The sequence below is a fragment of the Abramis brama genome (genome assembly GCF_963993115.1).
Source record: "Abramis brama genome assembly, chromosome: 1".
In the NCBI taxonomy this organism is placed as follows: domain Eukaryota; kingdom Metazoa; phylum Chordata; class Actinopteri; order Cypriniformes; family Leuciscidae; genus Abramis; species Abramis brama.
In genome coordinates, this window is record NC_139963.1 from 41593405 (window position 1) to 41606927 (window position 13523).

Here is a 13523-nt window from a genome sequence, read left to right on the forward strand (position 1 = left end):
TGTACACCTTAAGGGTTAGCACAGTTCTTTATTTACAGCATTTGTAACTGTTCATAACAGTATTAGTTCAATTTGTGTCAACCAAACTTGACTGTAAAAGGCTTGCAAAAAAAAAAGAAAGTCACTACACTTAAACAAAAATGCCATTGTAAGCATACAGTATGGTGGTGTTCACACAAGCACGTACTTATGTTGGAAAAACCAGTCGGAGCGCTACAGAATGGACCGAACTGAACATGAGATGGCATCCGCAACCCGTTTTACATTACATTTTACATTGTGCAAGTGAAATGGGATATTTGGTGAGAATATCAATACAATAATGCAAGTTTGCTAATACATAACTAACTGTCTATATTACACGTTAGAGATGGATTCCTGTAGCTCAAACAGTAGAGTATTGTGCTAGCAACAGCATGGTCATGGGTTTGCTTCCAAGAGAATTAATGAAGTTCTAAAAGAGAGAAGGTTTTTATATTTTGATGATAAAGTCAAACGTTATTATTTGCTGTGAAATAACATGCCCTGATTAGTGACACAATTAGACGAGGAACATATTAAATTGTAAAAAAAAATACATTTTTTATTAGTTTCTAACTTGACGGCGCAGGTTAAAAAACAGGATGTTCATGACCCGAGATTCTGAAAAAACAGCAAGACTGAAAAACAAACAATCATGATGACCAATATTTAAGAAAGCGCAGAAACAATGAATGTGAAAAGAATGTGTCCCATGTGAACAACCCCATGTGGTCTTCAAAATGCAAACTAACAAAAACAAAAATTCATAGATTCTAGTGCGTCTATAAAATGGTGAATCCAATGATTCAATGTCAGCTTGACATCCAGATTCACTGTTCACATTCAGATGAATCAAAGATTCTCGATCATCCAACGAGCTTCTTGACCCTTTCAAGGGCATCTGGTGTTGCTTTAGGCCTCTGTCCAAATAATGTTCCCTTTTTATCCTTCGCCCTGCTCATCTCTGATTTCCAAGAGACTGTATCCCGTAAAGAGATGCTCCTTTGAGACCATCCGACTCTGAAGGGGATTTTTGGGTTTATTTGTGCTGGCATGAAAAGTCTAGACTTCAGTCATGATGTCATTAATACCAACTGAGAATATAATGCTGAGTAATTCTGAGCTCAAGTCCTGGTGCTTTTTTTTGTTTAAATAATCCTTCTTTTGGGGATGAGTTGAAATGATGTTCAACAGTGCTCATAACAGAGCTTCCGTAAATCGTCTTACACAACAGGAAAAAGTAATACAACTCAAGCAATCCATCCCTTTGTATTTCCAAATGACTTTTCGGAGTCCAAAAACTCTGGAAAATAAAATGAGCGAGGCTTCCAATGAAGTTGATCTTGAAGCTCAAGCATGTTTCTAGCGATGCCAAGGTTATGGGTTTGATTCCCAGGGAAAGCACAGACTGGTAAAGCGTGTCGCTTAAATGCACTGGAAGTCGCTTTGGATAAAAGCGTTGAGGAAATGCATGATTGTAAATGTTATCGGATTCATAATATCATGTCGGTTTTGAAAAGTCGTAAACCAGAGAACATGCACAAAGTCTTTTTTGGTGTACAACACTTGTCCTTCAATGTTTCTGTTTTCTTTGGTCTTGACCCATCATACTGTCAAATAAATCATATGAAGCAGCCATGCTTCACCTTCTTACCTTCCGTCTTTCTCAGACGTCCCGTGGGATAGTAGGACTGTTGGGCATTGACATGCTGTTGTTGGAGCTGGATGTGGGGAAGAACGAGGGGATGTAGGGGATAGCGGACAGCAGCAGAGGGCTCATCTGAGGACTGTCGTCCGATGGTAAGGGGATCACCACATCATCCTGTTCCCACACGTGGAAGGCGTTGGCATGGGAGAGAGACAGAGCCTGGGGCAGACGGGTGGGTCTGATACTCGATATGTCGTCTTTTTCTGCATCATCTTCGTTTGGGCCAAGCACACAGTCTACCATGAGGGACAAGGAAATGAAAGTGATGAGAACAATTATTTGGTAAAACTTTACAATAAGGATCCATTATTTTACTAACATTAGTTTTCACATTATTTAAAATGAACTTAGATTAATAAATACTGTAGACGCATTGTTAGTTCATTTACTAATACATTTTTCAATCAAAGTTGTATCTGTTAATGTTAGCTATTGCACTGCAAACTACCATGAATAAACGATGACCAACTGCATTTTTATTAACAAACACTGTTAACAAAATGTTACCAAATATTTTATGGTATAAAACTTTCAGCAGGAGGGTAAATATTCTACTTTAGTTGAAATATGGGTATTGTGTTACTCTATTAAAAGGCAAACATATCCCACCAAAATCATCCTTGAGTGAAAGTTTCTATTTGAAAGTAACAGTAAAGTTAATTTTTTTCTGTGCTTTAGAGAATAAAATACAGAAACAACTGTCAAGTGGAATAGAGATTTTCTTAAGTAATTTGGATGCACAATTTCTACAAAGCAACCTATTTAACCATATTTGTCTCTGTCCTGATCAACAGGATACTGAAACCAATATACTGAATTAATTAGTCTACATTGGATCAGTTCTTGGATTTGAAGGTTAAAAAAATGTATTTACATTTTGCACTTTAAGCACCCTTACAAAAACTACTGTGACAGTACCGTGGTACATTGATTGTATCAGGTGACATGAAACAATGTTGTGATTTGTTTTATTCATTGCATTGATGCTAGTTCCAGAACATTGGGATTTATGTGAGGGCATAAAATCCTCGCTACAAAAACACGGTATTGATCCCTGTACCATGTAGAGGTGATAGAGGGTAAAACTATGGCACTTTAACAGATACCACGGTAATTTAAAATACTCCAAAGAATCCCAAAGCATTGCCATTGTATAAAATAGGCTACATTACTGCATGCACCCTGTAACTATGATACCATGGTACTTTTTTTTGTTAACTTATTACAGAGGTTTTTCTTCTAAAGCGAATAATACAGAAAATACAGTGTTGTTGGAGTAACTTGAGATTAAGTCTTTCACAATGGCAATGCTATGACTTTTGTGTTGACAGTCTGAATCATTAAGCATAAGACTTTTACTAAAGGGCAAGGATTAAGGGTTAAGGTTTAAGCAGCTAAGGTTTAACCACAAGGTCATAAATCATACCTTACCTACTACATCATTAGCGAGGTCTTTGATTAGATGTCCCACTATGGCATAGGCGACTGCAACAATCACCAGCGCGGCCATTAACAGGTACAAAACCCCCTTTGGTAAGGGAATAAGGTCCCGGTGCACTGGCTTGTAGTCTTTGAACATCGGGTCCTCGCTTGAAAAGGAGTATTGGAAAGAATGCCCAGTCTTATCCGTTACGTTCAAACTTGACACGTTGAAAGAATTCATTACCAGCCTTTCTTTCGGCAAATAATCCTTCCAAAAATAGAGATTATGTAGCCTATATTTGATGTTTCTTTGACGAACTGGTCGCCGATGAATGGTGCTTTGATTTCTGATTAAAAAAATTAAAAAAAGCTTTTCGCTATACAATAATCTAGAAAAGTGAAATAATTTTGAGTTAAGATTTTGGAAAGAGAATGCATACTATAACTCATCTGTTTATTTAAACTTCAGTATCCAAAAAAGTTTAATAATTTAATAGCTTATTACATGTCCTCACCCTCAATGTTGAAGTTGAATTTCTATAATTTCAGGGTTCAATTAGTTTGATGTTTCCTTCATTCTCCATTGCGTTTGCATCTTCGTTTCTGAGGGTTTCACAGTCTAAATAGACAAGTCCCAAATCCTAAGATTCAGACAGGCGTGTTGCGCATGCGCGTCTGAGCGCTGTCCGCGGTGCTCAAGGCTCCGCGCGCGACTCTCGGTTGACGCCAACGTTATCAATCATCCCGGAGAACATTTCCAAAACCACCCACTTTCCACCCGCTTTGGATCATTGGATAGAGGTAGATAAACTCTTTCATCCCGCCTCCAAGAGGTTGATAATGCCGCCACTGCTCACGTCCCAAGTCCTTTAATTCGCTTAACGTTACTTAAGTTGGGGATTCCGCGAACATGGTGATCCCTCTGAAAAGACCTGTTTTCCCAATTAACTTACTCGCGTTAAGTCCAGTTTATCAGACTAATCTTGGCTTTGTTTGGGCGAAAATAAATCATAGTGCGTGACAATATAGCCAAGTCCAACATGTAACGTTAGGCTAGTAACGTTAACGTTAGTCAGAGATTTATTTATAATTCAATTTAAAATGATTAAGATAACGCTTTTGACAAAGCATATTGTTCCAAAACAGCAACCAAATCATCTAAATAATCCAAATAGTTTTTTTTGGCTACATTTTAAAACCTAAACAATTTAGTATTTGTCATTGGGTATGAAAATCTATATTAAAAAGTGATAAATAGTGCTTAAGTTGTGCGTTGTTTTGTTTATTATTCGTCAGATACTGATCCCAACGGTAAGGTCTCTGTTGCTACGGTTACCACTTCACGCGACTTTCGTTCACGAGCGTTTGGCGCAGTTGTATTACACGCACTCTGACTTACTAAAGTTTTGTTTTTGGAAAATATTCTCATCGTTACTGGTAGTAAAGACACAGTAGAGTAGCCTACCGTAAGACACAGACAACTTTTTATAAACTGGAATTAAAAATGTAAAGATCGCACCGTGTATGTCTTTGAATGGTATTCGATATATACAGTAGAGTAAACCATTCTTTATGCATAATAGGATGATTACAAACGTATTTTTTTATTTTATTTTTTTTATTGACCGCCATTTTTTCCTTATATTTTTATTACACTGGCCGCCAAAGAAGTCCCAAGTCCTGAGATTCAGATAGGCGTGCTGCGCATGCGCGTCTGATCGCTGTCCGCGGTGCTAAAGGCTCCGCGCGCGACTCTCGGTTGACGCCAAACGTTATCAATCATCCCGGAGAACATTTACAAAACCGCCCACTTTCACCCCTTTGGATCATTGGTTAGAGGTAGATAAACTCTTTCACCCCGCCTCCAAGAGGTTGATAATGCCGCCACTGCTCACGTCCCAAGTCCTTTAATTCGCTTAATAAAGTTGGGGATTCCGCGAACATGGTGATCCCTCTGAAAAGACCTGTCTTCACAATAACTCGCGTTAAGTCCAGTTTATTAGACTAATCTTGGCTTTGTTGTTAGGCTACTTTGTAAGTGACTGAACATGGCCAGATAATAAACGGGCTAAAAAGATTAAACACCCTAGCAACAATAATATTATGTTATATCAATATAAACTGCGTAGACACCACTTTGTAGCCTATACTTGCTCTTGTGTGAATCAAAGAAAATTGCCTAAAGACATACATTTTTTTAAGCTCAAAACTTGTAATGCATGTTTACAGGAAGAATTTAACCCCTTAAGTGTCACCGTCTCACCCATATATATTTAGAACAATAATATCTTAGTAAAAACCTAAAGTAATATTGACTATTGATCTCTAGTTTTCATATTTGGTGGCTATTTTTTAAAATAAATTACAGAGGAGCAGTAATTTATCAATTTGCAACAAGAATATTTAATATTCATTAGGCGTGTTTAGGCCTTTATTTTGAAATAGAAATAAACATGAAAAATCATGTGACCCCCCCCCCCCCCCCCCCCCCATACTATGGAAGTCTATAGTGTCCATCAGCTGTTTACCTATATTCTTCAAAACATCTTTTTGTGTTTGGCAGAAGAAAGAAATCCAGAAATTCTCTTTGGTTGTAAAAAAAAAAAAAGGAAAAAAAAAGAAGAAAAAAACAGCAGACAGCTGGACATGGAAAATTCTTTTGAAAGTCATCCTTATTTTTACAATTCACCCTAAAAAATGTTTTTTTGTTACGTCATATCAGAGGGCTTCATGTTACTGAAGATTTCGCTTGATATTCAACATTAAAGCAGCGCTTTAAAGGCTCTTAATTAAGCGTGACTAATAGAAAAGAAAGTATGTTGAATGTTCTGTCAGGATATTTATTGTCAAATTCATTTTAAGCTACAGCTCAGCAGTATTCCTCTTACATAACCATTTGAGCTTGCGCAGGATTTGTTGATTTCATAATGTTCCTGTTCAAAATCAGCATGGCTTGACAGAGGACTATGAGCCGCCCGTGTTAGTTGTTCTGTTGCCTTTATCTGCTCAGAGCATTTTCCTGATGGATTCCTATTTAGGCCTAAGCAAAGGGGTCAGAGGGCACCAGGAACTGTGTGTCCTGTAGTCTCAACCAATCTAGCCCTCTGTGCTTGACCCTTGCAATAAGAATCATGAGAATAATTGTGCAAGAGTACTTATAAGAGGAGAACAAAGAGCAAATAGTTAAACAGTAAAGAAGGGGTCCGATGTTGCATGGAACTAATGCGATATCAGGAAATTATTTAGAAAATCTCAGAGCCAATAATATGATACAGCCCTCATGTCAACAAAATATGTTATTGCATACATACGTTGGACTTATTGTATATGATGATTGATGTGTGTGTGCTTCTTTTTGAGACCGGAGCTAGTCATCACAGATGACTGTAGGCTCCCATATGTTCAAAAGCTTTAGATCTGTAAGATTTGTTTAATGGTTTTTAAAAGAAGTCTCTTCTGCTCATCAAGTCTGCACATATTTGATCAAAAATACAGCAAAAACAGTAATATTGTGAAACATTATTACAATTTAAATTAGCTGTTTTCTATTGTAATATATTGTAAGTGTAATTTATCCCTGTGATCAAAGCTGTACTTTCAGCATCATCAGTGTCACATGATCCTTCACAAATCATTCTAATATGATGATTTCAAGAAACATTTATATCAATGATGAAAACAGTACAATTGTTTTTCAGGATAATTTGATGAATTCTTTTGAAGTTCAAAAGAACAGCATTTATCTGACATAGAAAGCTTTTGTAACATAATAAATGTTTTACTGTCACTTTTGATCAATTTAATGCATCCTTACCACATAAAAGTATTAATTGAAAAAAAAAAATATATATATATAAAAAAACTAATTTCTTTCCAAAAAATAAAGAAAAAAATCATACTAACCCCAAACTTTTGAACGGTAGTGTATAATGTTACAAAAGCTTTCTATTTCAGATAAATGCTGAGAAAAAAACATCAAATCATCATATCAGAATGATTTCTGAAGGATCATGTGACACTGAAGACTGGAGTAATGATGCTAAATATTCAGTTTTGATCACAGGAATAAATTACATTTTCAATAGATTACAATAGAAAACAATTATTTTAAATTGTAAAAATATTTCATAATAATACTGTTTTTGCTGTATTTTTGATCAAATAAATGCAGCCAAGACTTCTTTTAAAAACATTAAAAACTGAATCTGAGCAGTCATGATATTTAGTGCAAAACACAGATGAATATGATCTTTCTGCAATAATGTGTCAGCACATGGGTTCATATCAGATATATTGTCTCTCTAAACGGATTGACATCATGCTTTCACGACATCCTGTTCTCTTTTCTGTATCCCTCACTGTTTTCTATTTTCAGATGAGCTTTTAAATGAAATCTGGCACCTGGTTTGACTTTGACATTTTTGTGTGTGTGTGTGTGTGTGTGTGTGTGTGTGTGTGTGTGTGTGTGTGTCTGTTAGAAGTCAGTGTCCTGGAAAGTTCTGCATTATGTGATTGTGCAATTTTATACAAATCCAAGGGTCATTTAATATCTCAAAAACCACCAAAATACAACAGGGGTAATAGGTACTCTAAAAATACTGGATTGTTTCAACCCATGTTTGGATCAAATATGGACAAGCCCAACCATTGGGTTGAAAAAATGCAATTTAAAATTTTAAAATAACGGTTGGGTTTGTCCATATTTGACCCAAACATGCATTTTATTTTAGAGTGTGACATATTAAGTTGTACACATGGAACAAACTTTTAACTTTTAACTAGAATCTTCAGAACAACAGTATTTTAATTAACTAACAAAGTTGAATAAATGCTGTTAATGCATTATGCAACAATTAATGCATTATATTGTTCAACATTATTTGAACAATAGGCTTTTTTCTTTAAAAAAAATAATAATAATAAAAAAATCATTGTGCAAATGTAGATCCTTTGCTCCTGGTTGTCCCAGCTGGCTCAGCAACAGGGATTATCTGTGTCCTCTGACACTCATTCATCTCATTATTATAGTCCATTATGTTCTGAGCCAGTGAATGTATCTCCATTTACGGATTAATGCTTGCTCCTCAGACGCTGACCTGAGACAGTAGTGCAAATCACGAGGTTAGGTCTCCCTATATATAAAACTCACTATGTTGTTGGATTGAAAACTGAAGTAAGACTTAACCCTCATATTCTCATCATTTACATTGTCTTTGGGATCTGTACATTGACTGTATAAAAAAATATACATTTTTAAAATACAAATGATATATATATTTTTTTGTTTACTTCTCAACTATACGTTTATGCTGTGTTTTGGGGATGTGTTTTTTAATTACTTAACTACACCATTACCTACATGCATATGACATATTACATTTATGAAAATAAATTCTTCAATGATGATCTAAACTAAATATAAGTTGTTTGTTTCTGGATATTGATCTAGGTGTTAGGGACAGAATCCTACCGTCTGCTGGTAGAGAATTTTCTTAGGAACTGCAGCTATAGAAAAACAAATGTAATGTGTGTCCAGCAGAGGCCCATAGACATCAATTACATTTTCTGGAAGAGGCCAAATGCTCTGTCCCTAACTTTAGTGGTATTTAAAAAAAATAAAAAATAAAAAAATAAATATATATATATATAGGCTGTATAAAATGTAAATATATGTAAAAATGCCACACAAGTTGCGACTAAAAGTCAAGACTTAGTCTGATTGTGTGTGTGTGTGTTGTTCCACATTGCATTTGTGGTGTAGTACCAGGCCTTCATTTTTAGATTTATGTGGGATTTCTTGATTTTGTTGAATTTTTTTTTTTTTAAATTGTAACTTTTTTTCAACTTTCCGATTCATTTTCAATATCAGCAATTGGTAAAGAAAGACAATAAGTGTGACTTTTTATTTATTTATTTTTTAAATACCTTCAGAACAACCGAATCACATTTTTTGTATGTGTGTTTAGACAGATAATGTAACAAAAGTCACAACAATTTCATGACACTGATATAAAGGGAACAATGTTTTTAATGGGCGAAACATCAAATGGGGTCCCCAAAGACAATATGAGGATTAAGGGAACTTGCTTGATCACATAACACAAAAATTCTATGGTTTATTTTGTGCATATACCAGTCTGTGTGTATTTTTGGATATGTAAACTACTGTATGGTAGTCATTCAGCAGGGTTATTATTGTTAACTAAAACGAACTAAACTTAAACTAAACGAATATTAGAAATTCTGCCTTGGCAATTACATGAAATGTTAAATTGAATCACTAAAACTATTAACATTATAAATTAGTAAAAACCAAAACAGAAATAAATGAAACCTAAAAAGCAACAATATTTTCTTTTTATCAAAAACTACTAATAAAATGACAAAAGCACATAACGAAATGACTAAAAATCAAACTAAAATTAACATGAAAATACAAATAAAAGCTAATTCAAAATATTAATAAAATCAATGTGTGTGTGTGTGTGGTTTTTTTACTTGTTAAAAAACGTAAGTGAGGTTGTCGTTTTCCATTGAATCACGGCGCGCGTGCAGGTCACGTGCATGATTGCGCGTTGTGGATTGTAAACAACTTCGATAAAACGAGCAAAACTACTCTCACTTGTTACTTTGTTACTTTTTGACGGTTAAAAAACCCCTAGAGACACATAATTCGACGGTGACACATTAAAGTGTGTAAGTTTAAGTTATTCAGACGTGTTAAGAAACGAGCTAGTTACAATATGATAATTTAACATGCTAATTTGAACGCGAAGTTTAAAAAAGTTCGTTGGACCTCATTTTTAGTGGTGAAATTATGGATTATTTACGTACCATATGAATTACATTTACAATAGAAGAATCATGTTATTCTTTGACGCTTTTGGAGTATAATACCATGTGGTTTATATTAAAAGTATATAAATCACCGCAATATGGTACGACAGTACGTGTTTGTATGAGGACGCAGGTTAATTGTAAACGTGTATTCATACTGTATTATGTTAATGTGTACATATGTGTTATATATTATGTTTTTCAGGTCATGGCTCAGCATTTTTTTGGAAATTCAGGCTCCATGACATTGCAGTCAACACCCAAATTAAGTCATCATGTCTCAGCAAAGGTAGGCTACATCTGACATATGTGGTCAAATGTCTGATTATATTCTAATATAATTACTGAAGTGAATCTTTTCTGTGCAGGTGCCAGATGATGGTTTTAATTCAACAGGTGAAACTTTATCATTTGTTACCCTAAATGACAGCTCTGAGCAGCAAAGGTGAGCCAGTAATAGAAAACATATTATTTTATAATACTCATGGTATTGTTGATTATATTTACAGTAACTTGACCTATTTCTCACCCTGTGACAGTGAGGACTCCGGTATCGGTGTTTCAAATACCTCAATTAGAAGTTCACCCATCAACAGTACAATGGAAGATGTTGGCGTTTTATCTCCCACAAATTCAGGGATAGATGAGATTGGAAAGAAAGCACAGGACCTTATTGAGAGAATCAATGAGAGAAGGGCCATGGACCAACATGTGATGAACAGCTTTGAGGAAAAGCTCATTAAAAAGGTACTCATCATTACAACAGACATAAGCTGCGTCCGAAATCGCATACTTCCCTACTATATAGTAGACGAAAAACAGTATGTGACAAATGCAGTATGTCCAAATTCACAGTACTGGTAAAAGAGTAGACAAAAAAGTACCTGGATGACCTTCTACTTCCAGCGAGATTCTGGTGTGCATATGATACTATATAGAATATACTTTTTTAGCAGCCCTGAAGTAATTACTCAAATTCAAAATAAGTTCCTTCTCAAGAGAGAATGCGATTTTTGGACGCAGTGACTGTCTCACATAACCAGACCTTCAGACTGACTCCACCGCAGTTGTCATTGGCCAAGGACAGCCCAAGAGGCCGTCTGACTGACATTTAAAGCAACCAATCACAGCTTGTTTTGTTCATCGTCATGTTTAGGGGCGTGAAAATGTAGTCGATATCACTACAATAACAGGCCGGCATTCAACCAATAAGTCATTCATTCATTCAAGAACATTGTGCAAATTTACTGCAACAATGGTGCAACAAGGCAAGGCAAGGCAAGGAAAGTTTATTTATAGCACATTTCATACACAATGGTAATTCAAAGTGCTTTACATAGGAGTAATTAAAATAATCAAAAGAAATAACAACAGTTTAGAATAAAATACAGTGCAAACAGTCGGACGTACAGTGGCACTGTGCTCATTCATTAAATGCACAGCTAATTGAGGTAACTGTAGGAGAACATCTGATCTCTTCTGGAAGCTGGTTCGGAAAGCAGACTCGCCATGCTTAGAGTGAACCCTTGGTATTTCTAGCTGATGTGAACCTTATGATCTGAGTGATCTGTTGGGTTTATATTCAGTGAGCATATCTGCACATCATGTATTGAGGTCCGAGGCCATTGAGTGATTTATATACCAGTAATAATACTTTAAAATCAATCCTAAATGTAACTGGGAGCCAGTGTAAAGACCTGAGGACTGGTGTGATGTGTTCATATTTTCTGGTTCTGCTCAGCGTTCTGTAAGAGCTGAAACTGTCTTATGGTGTTTTTGGGAAGGCCAGTGAGGAGTCCATTACAATAATCCACCCTGCTGGTGATGAAATTCTAATTCTTGCAATATTTTTGAGATGATAGTATGCTGATTTAGTTATTGCTTTGACATGACTACTGAAACTAAGGTCTGACTCTAGTGTCACACCAAGATTCCTGACTTGATTTTTAGTTGTTTGACCCCTAGCATAAAGGTATGCGTTCACCTTGAGAACTTCACCTTTGTTTCCAAACGCAATGACTTCAGTTTTGTCTTTGTTTAACTAAATAAGGTTTTTGCTCATCCAACTGTTGACTTCATCGATGCATTGGCACAGGGAGTCAATGGGGCTGTAATCGTTAGGCGATAGGGCTAAGTAGATCTGTGTGTCGTCTGCATAGCTGTGGTAAGCAATTTGGTTCTTTCTCATTATTTGGCTCATTGGGAGCATATACAGGTTGAACAGGAGTGGCGCAAGAATTGAGCCTTGAGGAACTCCGCATGTCATGGATGTCTACTCAGACTTATGGTTTCCTATACTCGCATAATAACCTCTACCATCTAAGTATGACCTGAACCATTTTAAGACTATCCCAGAAAGCCCCACCCATTTTTCCAGCCTGTCAAGAAGTATGTTATGATCAACAGTGTCAAATGCAGCAGGTCGAGTAGCACCAACACTGATAATTTGCCTGTATCAGTATTTAAGCGAATATCGTTTATTATCTTTATGAGCGCTGTCTCTGTGCTGTGGTGCGGTCGGAAACCAGATTGAAAATTGTCAAAGTATCCATTCGAGCATAAGAATTTGTTCAGTTGATTAAAGACAACTTTTTCAATGATCTTGAAAGGAAGATTTGAGATCGGCCTATAGTTGCTTAATTTGGTCTTATCCAGATTGCTCTTTTTCAGGAGGGGCTTGACAAATGCAGTTTTCAGGGAGTTTGGAAAACTCCCAGAGAGAAGTGAGGCATTTACCACTTCTAGAAGATCTGCTTCTAAACAGTTTAACACACTTTTGAAAAAAGATGTGGGAAGTGTGTCAAGAGCGCAGGTTGATGTTTTAAGATGCTGTATGGTTTCTTCCAAAATTTTGCCATCAATTTCTTCGAAATCAGACATAGTAACTACTTTCTGAGGTTGTGGTCTGATCTGTCTGACCCCAGAGCAACTCAAGGATGTGCTGATCACCTTTCTGATATTATTGATTTTCTCAGAGAAGAAGTCAAGGCAAGTCAAGTCACCTTTATTTATATAGAGCTTTTTACAATACAGATTGTATCAAAGCAGCTTCACAGTGATAACATGAAAATAATACAACAAAGTTTGTTTCTATAAGAAAATTGCGTCATTGTCCACCTTAAGTAAGGCAGATCAATAATATTGTTGAATATTACATGTCTCCAACTAAGCAAGCCAAAAGCCAAGGCAACAGTGGCAAGGAACCAAAACTCCATCAGGTGACCGAATGGAGAAAAAAACCTTGGGAGAAACCAGGCTCAGTCGGGGGCCAGTTCTCCTCTGGCCAGCGAATGAACAGTGTATGATTCAGGCAGCATTACAGGTCAGAAGTCAGATTGGATCAGAACATTCAGAATATTTATCCAGTTCCATCAGGTTGGAAGTGGGAGTCATCACGCCGGTAGATGCTAGAAACGTGGCTTTCAAATGAAAGATTGGTATCAAAGAGCTCACCCAGGATCCTAACCAACGACGAAGACTTGACAGAGCAGCCATCAATTGTTAGACAGTATTCTGGGTTAATAGTGCAGAGGTT

The 13523-nt window shown here is 36.2% G+C and overlaps 1 protein-coding gene across 2 annotated transcripts in view; it reads left to right on the forward strand.

Annotated features, from left to right (window-relative positions):
* syce2 (synaptonemal complex central element protein 2) overlaps positions 1 to 13523 on the forward strand; it is a 19398-nt gene continuing 5875 nt past the window's right edge. The window contains exons 1-4 of one of the 2 annotated variants that reach the window (XM_084116232.1): positions 1 to 2011; positions 10194 to 10277; positions 10357 to 10433; positions 10528 to 10735. In XM_084116232.1, coding sequence (XP_083972358.1) covers positions 1871 to 2011; positions 10194 to 10277; positions 10357 to 10433; positions 10528 to 10735 — 510 coding nt within the window. In that variant the 5' untranslated portion in view covers positions 1 to 1870. Of the gene's footprint in view, positions 2012 to 9737; positions 9848 to 10193; positions 10278 to 10356; positions 10434 to 10527; positions 10736 to 13523 lie in introns of those variants that run through there. The other variant, XM_084116233.1, reaches the window with a different exon arrangement.